Source organism: Paramisgurnus dabryanus, chromosome 10, assembly GCF_030506205.2.
Source record: "Paramisgurnus dabryanus chromosome 10, PD_genome_1.1, whole genome shotgun sequence".
NCBI classification, from domain to species: domain Eukaryota; kingdom Metazoa; phylum Chordata; class Actinopteri; order Cypriniformes; family Cobitidae; genus Paramisgurnus; species Paramisgurnus dabryanus.
Window position 1 is genome coordinate 3613780 of NC_133346.1, and position 17524 is coordinate 3631303.

The 17524-nt window shown below is 38.6% G+C and overlaps 1 protein-coding gene across 5 annotated transcripts in view; it reads right to left on the reverse strand.

The window, feature by feature from the left end:
• LOC135744385 (unconventional myosin-XVIIIb-like) overlaps window positions 1-17524 on the reverse strand; it is a 54348-nt gene that overhangs the window by 22346 nt on the left and 14478 nt on the right. For all 5 annotated transcript variants that reach the window (XM_073815999.1, XM_073815998.1, XM_073815997.1 and 2 more), the window contains 21 exons: window positions 17186-17286; window positions 16760-16823; window positions 16361-16505; window positions 16065-16235; window positions 12959-13049; window positions 12444-12636; window positions 12209-12289; window positions 12002-12122; window positions 11770-11917; window positions 9592-9775; window positions 9271-9421; window positions 8896-9005; window positions 8656-8721; window positions 8441-8569; window positions 7962-8105; window positions 5704-5793; window positions 5380-5499; window positions 5125-5230; window positions 4922-5046; window positions 4680-4834; window positions 4454-4577 (listed from right to left, as the gene is read on the reverse strand). In XM_073815999.1, the coding sequence (XP_073672100.1) occupies window positions 4454-4577; window positions 4680-4834; window positions 4922-5046; window positions 5125-5230; window positions 5380-5499; window positions 5704-5793; window positions 7962-8105; window positions 8441-8569; window positions 8656-8721; window positions 8896-9005; window positions 9271-9421; window positions 9592-9775; window positions 11770-11917; window positions 12002-12122; window positions 12209-12289; window positions 12444-12636; window positions 12959-13049; window positions 16065-16235; window positions 16361-16505; window positions 16760-16823; window positions 17186-17286 (2619 nt within the window). The remainder of the gene's footprint in view (window positions 1-4453; window positions 4578-4679; window positions 4835-4921; window positions 5047-5124; window positions 5231-5379; window positions 5500-5703; window positions 5794-7961; window positions 8106-8440; window positions 8570-8655; window positions 8722-8895; window positions 9006-9270; window positions 9422-9591; window positions 9776-11769; window positions 11918-12001; window positions 12123-12208; window positions 12290-12443; window positions 12637-12958; window positions 13050-16064; window positions 16236-16360; window positions 16506-16759; window positions 16824-17185; window positions 17287-17524) is intronic.

Below are 17524 nucleotides of genomic sequence, written 5' to 3' on the forward strand. Positions count from 1 at the left end.
TACATTTTGTAGATAGTAACGCTTAATTAAATACGAAAATATATTTAGTTTTATCCTTAATATATTAACATTTAAAAATTTATTTCAGGGGCAACAAATACATTTCTAATTTTACATCCCTTATTGCAGAAAATTTATTTTTCCTGGGCAAAATATAAAAGTATATATCAAAATATATTGTATAAAGTGTTCTTGCAGTTGAAAATATATTTAATTTTAACCTTTTCAAACCTGTTAGGTTTACAGGTTTGAAACATACAAAGTATTTCTTCCAGTGTGATGTCACGTGAATATAAATGCTTTAAAAACGATTTATATTTCAAAACATTCAAAAAAGGCCAACAAATATATTGGTGAAAAATACATTTTTGTAAACATATTTCAAACTATATTTTTAGTAAATAACCCTAACCCTAAACAGACAACAATCACACATAGGACATTGTAATGGGCATTTACAAACACACAATCGAACACACAATCACATGACATTGTAATGGGCATTTGCAAACACACAATCAAACACACAATCTCACAACATTTTAACTGGCATTTACAAACACACAATCAAACTCACAATCACACACAATCAAACACACAATCAAAAACACAATCGCACAACATTTTAATTGGCACTTACAAACACACAAACGAACACACAATCACATGACATTGTAATGGGCATTCACAAACACACAATCGAACACACAATCACACACACAATCAAAACACAATCGCACAACATTTTAATGGGCATTTACAAACACACAATCAAACTCACAATCACACACACAATCACACACACAATCAAACACACAATCTCACAACATTTTAATTGGCATTTACAAACACACAATCAAACTCACAATCGAACACACAATCACACACACAATCGAACACACAATCGCACAACATTTTAATGGGCATTTACAAACACACAAACGAACACACAATCTCACAGCATTTTAATTGACATTTACAAACACACAATCGAACACACAATCACACACACAATCAAACACACAATCACACAACATTTTAATGGGCATTTACAAACACACAATCAAACACACAATCTCACAACATTTTAACTGGCATTTACAAACACACAATCAAACTCACAATCACACACACAATCAAACACACAATCAAAAACACAATCGCACAACATTTTAATTGGCACTTACAAACACACAAACAAACACACAATCACATGACATTGTAATGGGCATTCACAAACACACAATCGACCACACAATCACACACACAATCAAAAACACAATCACACAACATTTTAATGGGCATTTACAAACACACAATCGAACGCACAATCTCACAACATTTTAATTAGCATTTACAAACACACAATCAAACTCACAATCGAACACACAATCACACACACAATCGAACACACAATCGCACAACATTTTAATGGGCATTTACAAACACACAAACGAACACACAATCTCACAGCATTTTAATTGACATTTACAAACACACAATCGAACACACAATCACACACACAATCAAACACACAATCACACAACATTTTAATGGGCATTTACAAACACACAAACGAACACACAATCACATGACATTGTAATGAGCATTTACAAACACACAATCTCACAACATTTTAACTGGCATTTACAAACACACAATCAAACTCACAATCACACACACAATCAAAAACACAATCAAAAACACAATCACACAACATTTTAATTGGCATTTACAAACACACAATCGCACAACATTTTAATGGGCATTTACAAACACACAAACGAACACACAATCTCACAGCATTTTAATTGGCATTTACAAACACACAATCGAACACACAATCACACACACAATCAAACACACAATCACACAACATTTTAATGGCCATTTACAAACACACAATCAAACTCACAATCACACACACAATCAAACACACAATCAAACACACAATCGCACAACATTTTAATGGGCATTTACAAACACACAAACGAACACACAATCTCACAGCATTTTAATTGGCATTTACAAACACACAATCGAACACACAATCACACACACAATCAAACACACAATCACACAACATTTTAATGGGCATTTACAAACACACAAACGAACACACAATCTCACAACATTTTAATTGCCATTTACAAACACACAATTACACACACAATCAAACACACAATCAAGCACACAACCACACACACAATCACACACACAATCACATACACACAATCACACTACATTTTAATGGCCATTTACAAACACACAAACGAACAAACAATCAAACACACAATCAAACTCAAACAAAATCACATGGCATTTTTATGGGCATTTACAAACACACAATCAAACACACAATCACACGACATTTTAATGGCCATTTGCAAACACACAATCAAACACACTATCAAATAAACACACAATCACACACACAATCAAACAAACACAAAATCACACACACACATGACATTTTTATGGGCATTTACAAACACACAATTAAACACACAATCACACGACATTTAAATGGGCATTTACAAACACACAATCAAACACACAATCACACAACATTTAAATGGGCATTTACAAACACACAATCAAACACACAATCAGACACCATTTTATTGGCATTTACAAACACACAATCAAATACACAATCAAATAAACACACAATCACACACACAATCAAACAATCACACACACAACATTTTAATGGGCATTAACAAACACACAATCACACACACACAAACACACACGCACGCACACACACACACAATTAAACACACAATCACAAAAATTTGAATGGGCATTTACAAACACACAATCAAATAAACACACAATCACACACACAACATTTTAATGGGCATTAACAATCACACACACAAATAATATTTTAATGGACATTTACAAACACACAATCAAACACACACAATTAAACATACAATCACACAACATTTAAATGGGCATTTACAAACACACAATCAAACACACAATCAGACACCATTTTATTGGCATTTACAAACACACAATCAAATACACAATCAAATAAACACACAATCACACACACAATCAAACAATCACACACACAACATTTTAATGGGCATTAACAAACACACAATCACACACACACAAACACACACGCACGCACACACACACACAATTAAACACACAATCACAAAAATTTGAATGGGCATTTACAAACACACAATCAAATAAACACACAATCACACACACAACATTTTAATGGGCATTAACAATCACACACACAAATAATATTTTAATGGACATTTACAAACACACAATCAAACACACACAATTAAACATACAATCACACAACATTTTAATGGGCATTTACAAACACACAATCAAACACACAATCAGACACCATTTTATTGGCATTTACAAACACACAATCAAATACACAATCAAATAAACACACAATCACACACACAATCAAACAATCACACACACAACATTTTAATGGGCATTAACAAACACACAATCACACACACACACACACACACACACACACACACACACACACACACACACACACACACACACACGCACACACACACACAATTAAACACACAATCACAAAAATTTGAATGGGCATTTACAAACACACAATCAAATAAACACACAATCACACACACAACATTTTAATGGGCATTAACAATCACACACACAAATAATATTTTAATGGACATTTACAAACACACAATCAAACACACACAATTAAACATACAATCACACAACATTTTAATGGGCATTTACAAACACACACACACACACACACACACACACACACACACACACACACACACACACACACACACACGCACACACGCACACACACACAATTAAACACACAATCACAAAAATTTGAATGGGCATTTACAAACACACAATCAAATAAACACACAATCACACAGACACAATCAAACAAACACACAATCACACACACATGACATTTTAATGGACATTTACAAACACAATCACACTCAATCACACTCACACAAAATTATACACACACACACACACACACACACACACACACACACACACAAGCAAGCAAGCAAGCAAGCTAACAAACACATACTCGCATACATAAACACAACAAACACAATAATTCTATACATATTAAAAGCATAAACATACACACGAACATACAATAAATATATAAAACGTACACAAACACATGTATACACACAATGAAGAATGCATAATCAGATCTAAATGTGTGCAAATATTTTCCCCCACTATCATTAATTTCATTCAGATGTTTAATGACTTCAGAAAACATTGCGTTCATTCAGTGCGCCTGCTTTAATGTAAGCTGACAGACTCAATGTCAACTTTTCCTTATCGTTTAAGCTCTGATCTCTGGCACGACAGAGGACACCCAGACATCACAGATGGTGCGCCGTCGACCTTTGACCTCGGCTCGTACCTTCAATGTCTTTCGAAGTGTAAAGACCTCAGCACCCAGGGCGATGTTCTCCTGGATGGTCCTCTCCTTCTGTTCCCTTTCATTATCAGCCTGTTCGAGAGCCTGGGTCAACTCGCTGTCAAACCTGGAAACACACACGGACGCAGACGGAGGCTCGTGATGCATATTCAATCAGCAGACGAGCGTGACCATGAATATTAATGATCTGTATGCTAATGAGACGGACCTCCTCTGCTTCCTATCCAGCTCGTGAGCGCGGCCCTGCAGGCTGTCTGTCAGCACGCGAGCATCCTGGAGGTCAGAGGTCAAGCGTCTGCAGTGGCGTTTCAGCTCGGTCACAGATCGTTTGGACTGCTCCAGCTGAACCTGCAGTTCTTGGACCTGCCACATGGAGGCGACAGAGCGGTTATATCAGAATGGGGCCATCGTATGTGATATATATATTTTGAAGGTAATGTATAGTTTTACCTTTGTGTCCAGTTGCTGTCTGGCTTCTTTCTCACTGTCAAGTCTTTCCTCTGTCTGACGCAGACGCCTGCGCAGAAACTCCACCTCCGTCTGCGCGCACTCCAGCTGCAGCTGCAGCTCACTTTCTGTGTGCGAAAACCACAAATTGTCTGTATTTCTTTTGCCGGCTGGTTTGATTGTGACTGATGTTTGATGTGTGTTACCTGTGGCCACTCCGCTGAGAGCTTCTTTACTTTTAACTTTCTGCTTTTCTTCCTCTAACTGCCTCTCGAGGGCATCAAGAGACACTTTAGTCTGATCCACCCGACTCTGAAGCACAAGAGCAGCAAACTAACACACTATGTCTGCAGTATATAATACGGTATGCGTACTATATGAGCCATACTGTATCCCATAATGCAATGCGCAAAATAAAATTAAGATTTTGACAGAGATGCAGTATGATGAGTGTGTGGCACCTGTAGTTCTTTATTGTCTTTGACGAGACGAAGTCTTTCTGTTCGTTCAATGTCTAGAGCTTGACTTAAGGCATCTCCTCTAAACCTCTCATCACTTAATTCAGACGTCACGGCTGTCACCTGCACAAGCACACACACACACGTGAACTCTCTCATCTGTCAGTGTCGCTGTATGAGAGCACTTCATTCATCACCAGCAGAGATCAGAGCTTCATCAGATGATCACAAGCAGAGTTTGTGTTAATGGGTTTCTGATGAGAATGGATTTTTTAACAGACAGCTCGTCGCTTACATGACAGCACACACACACACACATACACAAACCTTGGTCTCCAGGTTGTCTGCAGTCTGACGCAGTTCGTTTCGTTCCTTCTCGGATTTGTCCAGGCGTCTCCTCAGAGCACTGATCTCATCCTGAGTAACACAAATATAACTTACAATCAAACTAACAAAATCATGAGCTACTGCACAGTGTTAACATGAAACATGCCGTTAACTTCATAACACGATGATGGACGGAAAGACAGACAGACAGGAACACAGACAGACAGATCGATACTGTAAAGAAAACAAGGCAGATATACATCCCTTACACATCACAACATAAAATCATCAATTACGTATTCCTAAAACAACTCATTTGCTAGACAGACAGATAAACAAAGAGATAGACTTACTGATGGATAGACAGACAGATGGACGGACAGACAAATAGACTAATAGACAGATACAGTACATAAGCAAACAGACATATAGATTAAGAGGCAGACAGAAAGATAGATAAATAGACAGACAGACAAGTAGACTAATAAACAGATACAGACAGATTAAGGGACAGACAGATAGACAAATTAAAACACAGACTGAAAGACAGACAGATAGATTGAGAGACAGACAGAAAGAAAGACAAACAGATTGAGAGACAGATAGACAGACAGACAGACAGACAGATAGACAGATTGAGAGAACAATAGATAGACAGACAAGTAGATGAATAAACAGATACAGACAGATTGAGGGACAGACAGACAGACAGACAGATAGATAGACTGAGAGACAGACAGACACATAGATTGAGAGACCAACAGACAGACAGATAGATAGATTGAGAGACCGACAGACAGACAGACAGACAGAAAGATAGAGAGAGACAGATAGATAGATAGATTGAGGGACAGACAGACAAATAGATTGATAGACAAACAAATAGACAGACAGACAGATAGATTGATAGACAAATAGATTGAGAGACAGACAGACAGACAGACAGATAGATAGATTGAGAGACTGACAGACAGACAGACAGATAGATTGAGAGACAGACAGACAGACAGACAGACAGACAGACAGACAGATTGAGAGAACAATAGATAGACAGACAAGTAGACTAATAAACAGATACAGACAGATTGAGGGGCAGACAGACAGACAGATAGATTAAAAGACAGACAGATAGATAGACTGAGAGACAGACAAACAGACAGATAGATTGAGAGACCGACAGACAGACAGATAGATAGATTGAGAGACCGACCGACAGACAGACAGATAGATTGAGAAACAGACAGACAGACAGACAGACAGACAGACAGACAGACAGAAAGATAGACAGAGAGACAGATAGATAGATAAATTGATAGACAAACAAATAGACAGACAGACAGACAGACAAATAGATTGAGAGACAGACAGACAGATTGAGAGACAGAGAGACAAATAGATTGACATACAAACAAATAGACAGACAGACAGACAGACAAATAAACTTATAGAACAAATAGACAAACAGACAGATAGATTGAGAGACCGACAGACAGACAGATAGATAGATAGATTGAGAGACCGACCGACAGACAGACAGATAGATTGAGAAACAGACAGACAGACAGACAGACAGACAGACAGACAGAAAGATAGACAGAGAGACAGATAGATAGATAAATTGATAGACAAACAAATAGACAGACAGACAGACAGACAGACAGACAGACAGACAAATAGATTGAGAGACAGACAGACAGACAGACAGACAGACAGACAGACAGACAGATAGATTGAGAGACAGACAGACAGACAGACAGATAGATTGAGAGACAGACAGACAGACAGACAGACAGACAGACAGACAGATTGAGAGACAGAGAGACAAATAGATTGACATACAAACAAATAGACAGACAGACAGACAAATAAACTTATAGAACAAATAGACAAACAGACAAATAGATCGAGAGGCAGACAGACAGACATACAGACAGGCAGGCAGACAAACAAACAAACAAACAGACAGATATATTGAGAGACAGACAGACAGACAGACAGACAGACAGACAGACAGACAGACAAACAGATATATAGATTGAGAGACAGATTTATATATATATAAATAAATTAATAGAACAAATAGACAAACAGAAAAATAGAGTAAGATACAGACAAATAGACTGATAGATAGACAGACATACAGACATACAGAATGGAAAAGCAGACAGACATATAGAACACAGGAATTTCCATAAATTCCAGTGATTTAAGAATTTCAGTAGTGATGTTCAGTCTGTTCCAGCGTGTCAGTACTGTACCTCTTTAGATCTGAGTCGCTGGTCATCCATGTTGACATCCAGCAGAGGGCGAACTTTACACAGAAGCCTCCACCAACTCCAGCACGACACTGACGTGAGAGCTCGCAAGTTTCTCTGAATACAACTCACTGCCATCTGCTGAACCTGATCACAGATCAGCACAAACATTACCATATTATACATCAGCAACATTTCTTCAAACATGGCCATTTCACATTTTATATGCTAAAGATGTTAGGATCTGTTTACTTCTTTTCAAGGGAAAATAAAAAGATACAGAATTTTGATAAGTACCTGTTATGATATCGTGATGCCGAAACCATAATGATTTCTGAAGAACATCATTTATATGCAGTACTTTATCCTTTATATCTCAAAACGGTTTTCTTTACACTGTAAATCATTGAGACACCTCCTTATCTCTATCTGCAGATCTATAACCCTCCATCATCCCAACAGAGGACAAACACGAGACTCACCTTCATGCGACGATATTTCTGCCGACCCAGGTGACCCAGACAGGACGCTTGAAGGTAAACAAGCCAACCGCTCACCAACTGATCTCTCTGCTGATCTAAACAACTCAAGACGCCTCGCTTCATAAACACCTGCCGAACGTATACGCAATGTTATCCAATGTGAACTTTTCATCTTTAGTCATCAAAAGCATGAGCATAAAAGAGAAAAATCGTACCCGACTCAATCCCAAAACGATGCTTTTCTTGTCCAGATCCAGTTCGATCAATAACTCCTCCACGGCCTAATGTACGGGGCAAAAACACAGATAAAGGTAAGTTCCTCTGTTGGTTGTTCGAGAAAAACAGCTGAACGTTAAAGAGGCAAATAAATGTTATCATTTGACATCATTAGAGGCAAATGACATTTTAACAGTAAGTAATGAGGCGTGTGCGCTGGTGATTTAGGATGTCCAGACCTTCCTCTCATCTGGAGTAATGAAGACAGAGCCATAACGCTTTATTATAAGAGCGGAAAGAGCTTGGAAACGACAGCGGAAATCACCCACAGACATGTGCTCGGGGTAGCCTAATGCAAAGAGAGAACGACATATTTACATTAATAAATGTCCACATGAAAGATGTAAAACTAAGGTACTAAATAAAGACTATGTTCAGGGTGGATGCTGTATTCATACAATGAGTGTGCACAGTATGCAAAATATCTGTATGCATGCTTTGCCCACTACATTTGCAAAACATGTAGTATGCAACCAGTGGGCACTGCAAGACTAGCAAACATTACTAATCAGGTTTAAATAAAAAACACAAGTGTGCATGTATATGTGTGAAACCTGTTCGGTACAGCTGCAGCGCTGGAAGCAGGTGTGTGGAGTGCAGCTGTACACGCAGTGCTGGGACATCAAAGCCACAACCATCTGTTTTAGCACTCAAACACTGCAGGAAGACCGGTCGAGCTCGCCGAATCAGATTGACCAGTGCATCCTGCACACACAGAGGGGGAGAGAGAGACAGAGAGAGAGAGAGTCATGGAAAGTGAGATGTGTTTACAGACAAAAGACGGATGGAAATTTTCATTGGCTTCATAAATGTTGGAGATAACAGACGTGTCATTTGTTTTCATGCGAGAGTCAAATGACCGTGTGCTTGCTCACCGCCTGTAGTTTGACGGAGATGCACTGGGAGTGTCTCCTGAGGGCCGCCATCCCTCCGCTCAGAGTCTTGCGCACGGTACCGCTCCTCTGCAGTGCCCGCTGTGATCCGCCCTCGACGCCGCCCAAACCGCGGCAGAGAGGAGGCACAGACGCCCGTGGTTCAAATAGGGCTTTTATTTCTATCCTAAAAAGTCAAAAGAGATGGAGTGATGGACGCCAGAGCTTGATGCGTTCGTTTGGTGTGTAAGCTTTTGGACATTCATTCAGCAGTCTATAGGGACACACCAAAGCGACGCCAATGGAGTAGTGGGGTTGCCTCACACTAGTTGCGTATTGGCTATGTCTGGGTCCAAAGCTGCAAAATTACTCTGACTGATATCTGCCGATACCGATAGCTGATTATTTAGATTGATATCTGACGTTACCGATTATTCAAATTGATATCTGCTGATACCGATAGCCGATATTGAGACTGATATCTGCCGTTACCAATTATTCAAATTGATATCTGCTGATACAGATAGCCGATTATTCAGACTGATATCTGCCGTTACCGATTATTCAAATTGATATCTGCTAATACCGATAGCCGTTATTTAGACTGATATCTGCTGATACTGATAGACGATTACTCTGACTGATATCTGCTAAACCCGATAGCCGATTATTCAGACTGATATCTGCCGATACCGATAGCTGATTATTCTGACTGATATCTGCGTTACTGATTATTCAAATTGATATCTGTAGATACCGATAGTCGATTATTCAGACTGATATATGCAGATATTGATCGTTGATTATTCAGACTGATATCTGCCGTTACTGATTATTCAAATTGATATCTGCTGATACAGATAGCCGATTATTCAGACTGATATCTGCCGTTACCAATTATTCAAATTGATATATGCTGATACCGATAACAGATTATTCAGACTGATATCTGCTGATACAGATAACCGATTATTGAGACTGATATCTGTCGTTACTGATTATTTAAATTGATATCTGCAGATCTTGATAGTCAATTATTCAGACTAATATCTGCAGATATCGATAATCAATTATTCCGACTAATATCTGCCAATAGCTGTTAGCTGATTATTCTGACTGATATCTGTGTTACCGATTATTTAAATTGATATCTGTAGATATCGATAGTTGATTATTCAGACTGATATCTGCCGTTACAGATTATTCAAATTGATATCTGCAGATATCGATAGTTGATTATTCAGACTGATATTTGCCGTTACCAATTATTCAAATTGATATCTGCAGATATCAATAGTCGATTATTCAGACTAATATCTGCAGATATCAATAGTCGATTATTCAGGCTAATATCTGCCAACACCTTTAGTCGATTATTCTGACTGATATCTGCGTTACCGATTATTCAAATTGATATCTGTAGATATTGATAGTCGATTATTCAGACTGATATCTGCCAAAACTGATAGCCGATTATTCAGACTGATATCTGCCGTTACCGATTATTCAAATTGATATCTGCAGATATCGGTAGTCAATTATTTAGACTGATATCTGCAGATATCCATAGTCAATTATTCAGCTAATATCTGCCAATACCATTAGCTGATTATTCTGACTGATATCTGCTTTACCGATTATTCAAATTGATATCTGTAGATATCGATAGTCGATTATTTGAGACTGATATCTGCAGATATCGATAGTTGATTATTTGGACTGATATCTGCCAAAATCATTAGCCGATTATTCTGACTGATATCTGCGTTACCGATTATTCAAATTGATATCTGTAGATATTGATAGTCGATTATTCAGACTGATATCTGCCAATACTGATAGCCGATTATTCAGACTGATATCTGCCGTTACCGATTATTCAAATTGATATCTGCAGATATCGGTAGTCGATTATTCAGACTGATATCTGCAGATATCAATAGTCAATTATTCAGCTAATATCTGCCAATACCGTTAGCCGATAATTCTGACTGATATCTGCGTTACCGATTATTCAAATTGATATCTGTAGATATCGATAGTCAATTATTCAGACTGATATCTGCCAATACTGATAGCCGATTATTCAGACTGATATCTGCCGATACCGATAGTTTGGTCGCTATATTAACTTGCCGACCGTCTGCTTGGTGTGTACCTAGCTTGTTTTTATACCCTTACACTGAGGAGTTTTGCAGAAGTGAACTGGCATTGAGGGCAGATGGATTGTTCTGGACCTGACTGAACCAGCCCGAAAGATCATAGCGAACCGGATCGGAGCCCATCAGGTGAGCAATCTCACAATGCAGAGGCTGCTCACATTGACGTACTAAAAAACAGAAGACAGTAAAATGAAATGTCTGACAAATACGAAAAATCTCAAAGTATTTCTAGACTGAATCGACTGACGTACCCGTGCCACCAAAGTACTGACACACCCTTTCCAGAACTGTGCTCTCTGTTGAACCAGGAGTAACCATCTCCTCATCCAGAACCCACAGAAGACCACGGGCGTCACCTTCTGGTCCTCGAACCTGAGGATACGAACAGAAACGTATTGCTGTAACACTACAGGGTCGGTTGAGGTCTGTAAAAAGCTTGCTGAGAATTTTGGTGATACCTGCAATCCAGGCTGGTCTACAGCATTCACAATGTCTGAAGGACTCGACTCAGGGGCGGCGAAATCTACAGGCACTCCTTCCTATACACAGACAAGCAATTCAAAAAGACGTCCAAGATGAGTTTGTTATTCATATACTATTTATAGTCCTAGCATCAACTAGACAGTTCACCCTACAGAAGATACGCTACAGGAATGCTACACACACTACTGTAGGTGACATCAGGTAACACACCTGTGCGTATCTGTCCAGCGTGTGTGTAAAGGTGTGTGTGAAGCAGTGCTCCAGCAGTCTCTCCTGTAAGTAGTTGTGACAGAGCTCAGAAAAACCGGCTGCTCGCTCATCTCCGCTGTGTCTGGGGTTCCTCGTGCCCGGCGTGTCCACCACGATCACTGATGCCAACGTGAGCTGCTGAGACTGCAGAGCTCTGGAGAAAGCAGGCAATAAAGAGAAACATGTTTACTGTGAGCAGATGCTCATAATAGTAATGACTACATATAACATGATCCACAAACTGCATGTCTGAACACATCTATAACCACCACACACAGCTACACACATTGTCACAACAAAAACATCTGATATTATGTGTATAATGTGGTTATATACTGTATTGTTCAAATCCTGCATTGTGTATATTTTTATTGTGTCATTCTGTATGATGTTTATATTTTGTATCATGTTCAAATCACAAATAACACAAATACTAAAAAGTGCCAAATGCATACTGTATGTCTACGTGTGTTTACCTGTTTATGAGAGATACAATAGTGGTAAAGAGTTCTTCATAGAGACCAGCAGCCATTCCTCCTACACACTGAACCGGACTGACTTTAGGACCTGAGAAGCACACACATTTCGAAATGAAATAAACAGGCAAGATATACAGACAGACAGGCAGATAGATATAAACAGATATACAGATAAATAGACAAACAGACAGACAAATAGACAAATGGACAGATAAACAAACAAATATACAGATAAATAGACAGGCCGAGAGATATACAGACAAATATACAGACAGACAGATGAGATGAATAGATAAACAAACAGGTATACATATAATCAGACAGACAGCTATACAGACAGACAGACAGCTATACAGACAGACAGACAGACAGCTAGACAGACAGACAGACAGACTAGATAGATAGATAGATAGATAGACAGACAAACAGACAGACAGACAGACAGACAGACAGACAGACAGACAAATGAACAGACAGATGGATAGATAGATAAAAAACAGGTATACAGATAAACAGACAGACAGCTATACATACAGACAAATAGACAGCTATACAGACAGACAGACAGGCAAATAGACAGACATACAGATGAATAGACAGAAGGATAGATAAACAAACAGGTATATAGATAAACAGACAGACAGCTATACAGACAAATGGACAGGCAGGCAGTTAGATAGACAGACAGGCAAATAGATAGACAGATTGTAGTTAGATAAACAAACAAACAGGTATACAGATAAATAGACAGACAGACAGCTATACAGACAGTCAGATAGATAGACAGATGGACAGATAAACAAACCGATATACAGAAAAACAGAGAGACAGGCCGAGAGAGATATACAGACAGACAGACAGATGAATAGACAGATGGATAGATAAACAAACCAACAAACAGACAGGTATACAGATAAATAGACAGGCTGAGAGATATACAGACAAATATACAGACAGACAGATGAACAGATAAACAAACAGGTATACAGATAATCAGACAGACAGCTATGCATACAGACAAATAGACAGCTATACAGAAAGACAGACAGGCAGATAGATGGACAGATAAACAAACCGATATACAGAAAAACAGAGAGACAGGCCAAGAGAGATATACAGACAGACAGACAGATGAATAGACAGATGGATAGATCAACAAACCAACAAACAGACAGGTATACAGATAAATAGACAGGCTGAGAGATATACAGACAAATATACAGACAGACAGATGAACAGATAAACAAACAGGTATACAGATAATCAGACAGACAGCTATGCATACAGACAAATAGACAGCTATACAGAAAGACAGACAGGCAGATAGATGGACAGATAAACAAACCGATATACAGAAAAACAGAGAGACAGGCCGAGAGAGATATACAGACAGACAGACAGATGAATAGACAGATGGATAGATAAACAAACCAACAAACAGACAGGTATACAGATAAATAGACAGGCTGAGAGATATACAGACAAATATACAGACAGACAGATGAACAGATAAACAAACAGGTATACAGATAATCAGACAGACAGCTATGCATACAGACAAATAGACAGCTATACAGAAAGACAGACAGGCAGATAGATATATAAACAGATATACAGATAAATAGACAGACAGACAGACAAATAGACAGCTTTACAGACAGATAGACAAAGGGACAGATAAACAAACAGATATACAGATAAATATACAGGCCGAGAGATATACACACAAATGTACAGACAGACAGATGAATAGATAAACAAACAGGTATACATATAATCAGACAGACAGCTATACAGACAGACAAATAGACAGCTATACAGAAAGACAGACAGCTAGATAGATAGACAGACAGACAGACAGACAGACAGACAGACAGACAGACAGATATATAGACAGCTATACAGACAAACGGACAGGCAGGCAGATAAATAGATAGACAGGCAAATAGATAGACATATTGATAGATAGTTAGATAAAAAAACAAACAAACAAACAAACAGGTATACAGATAAATAGACAGACAGACAGACAGCTATACAGACAGGCAGATAGATAGACAGATGGACAGATTAACAAACCAATATACAGAAAAACGGAGAGACAGGTCGAGAGATATATACAGACAGACAGACAGACAGACAGACAGACAGACAGATGAATAGACAGATGGATAGATAAACAAACAAACAAACCAACAAACAGATATACAGATAAATAGACAGACAAAGAGACAGCTATAGAGACAGGCAGATAGATAGACAGATGGACAGATATACAGAAAAATAGACACACAGGCCGAGAGATATACAGACAAATAAACAGCTATACAGACAGACAAAATAAATAAACACAGCTAAAAAGACAGACGGCCATACAGACAGACAGATAGATAGATCAATAGACAGAGGGATAAATAAACAAACAGATATACAGATAAATAGACAAACACTCAGAGAGTTATAGACAAATAAACAGCTATACAGACAGACAGACAGACAGACAGACAGACAGACAGACAGACAGACAAAAAGACAGATCGATATACAGACAGACAGACAAATCAATAGACAGAGGGATGGATAAACAAACAAACAGGTATACAGATAAATATATAGACACTCAGACAGTTATAGACAAAAAGAAAGACAGAAAGACATATACATAGACAGAGGGATAGATAAACAAACAAACAAACAAACAAACAAACAAACAAACAAACAGGTAAACAGATAAATAGACAGACAGACTGAGAGATATATAGACAAATATACAGGCAAACAGCTATACAGACAGACAGACAGACAAACAGATAGTTAAAAAACTGAGAGATAAACAGGCAGAAAGACTGACAGACAGACAGACAGTCAGAGAGATATACAGGCAGATTTAATTACATGGCTTTTTAGGATACTTGATTCGGATTGAACAAATGTTTTTTTTTATATTTGACTGTTGTGTTAGCTAGACAATTTTCCTACATAGATTTTCACATCTCCACAGTGCACACATTATGCTGAAGATAAATTCATTGTCCTTTATGCCATCTGGTCTTTAATGAATCTCAACACTTTGATTGTGATTGGTGAAGAGGCTCAGACTGACCTTCCTCAGGTTCCTCAGTTGAACGTCTCTCTCTGACGCCTCCGGTCGCTCTCTGCAGTAACTGTCTCAGGTGATGTTTAAAGACGGCCGTGTGAAGCTCCTCACCCTCACAACCCAGGATGGCGCTGGCCGTCTGCGCGCTGTCAAAACTCATAAACTGCTTACGGCCCACTGGAGCCACGGAATAGCAGAAACAAAAGAAAGACTCTGTGTTCATAATTCATTATATAAAAATACACAGCGCTTTATTACAAGAAACACAGTTTGATTTTACTATAAGTATGGTGCTAATTGACCTTTGCATGCTCCTGCAACACCGAGGTGGTATATTGCTGCCAAAACATGCCAAATTGCTTTTTGTTCTTCTGCTGTGAATCCCAAAGTGTTCATGGCAACCAGCAGTTTCCCAAATCCCACTGAAGCCCTTTGCTTTTCATCCACCTGAAGTAAAAACAACAGGAGCAGAAAAACAAGAGCCAAATTAGGAAATGTGAAATGCAAATATGAAATGATTTATTAAAAACTAAGAGAAGTTCAAGCCAAGAATTAAATTTACTAAGCCAAATTTAAAATTAATGCGTTAAAGGCACAATATGAAATTTTTTGTCACCAATAGAGGTCGCTAAACAACAACAGTGAATATTAAAGATATGAAGGTTATATTTTCACTTTACATTTTTGTCATTATTTTGTACCTTGGTTGGGCATGTGATACCAAATAAGTTGTATTCCTTTAACTGGTGCAGCTGCAGTTCTGTCCTGTGATGAGTGAACAGAGAGTCACAGTCAGATTTACTGTACACAGGAAATGACATCAGAGCAGATCCGGCTTCATCAAGATCTCCGGGCTTTGCTTTAATGCGTGGTTCAGAATAGTGCAGGCGTTCTGCCAAACGTGTTGTGTTGTGCAGAGGATCTTGTGCGTGTCTTACAGGGGAAATCCTATTGAAAAACAAACTCCTAACAATAGGGTAAATGATCTGGGGTTTAACTATGGTCTTTATTGTCGAATAAATGACGTGTGATCTTTCACTCTGTGAGGAGAGAAGACAGGAAACCAGAGAGAGGCTTTGCAATATAAACAACAAATAGCTGAGTGAGACCACGGGAGCTCCACTGACCTCAGGTCTGTGCTGATGCCTGCAAGCATCTGAGAGAAAACCAGGAAGTTACTCTCTCCCTCCGGTCTCTGATATACTCTCCATTTCTCCAGCAGCATCGTCTGAAACACAGAGCAACAGAACGACTCAGTTCAAAGTACAACAATAAAGAAACTCTTAAACTTTATTTAGATTTTTTACGTTTAACAGGGAAATATTAAAAGGGGGTCTTGTAGTGGTTAAACATACTTACAGTGTAAGAGACAGACAGATAGACAGGGAAGCAGGCAAACAGACAGGGTAATATGCAGGCAGACAGACAGGGTGATAGATAGATAGACAGACAGACATGGTGGCAGA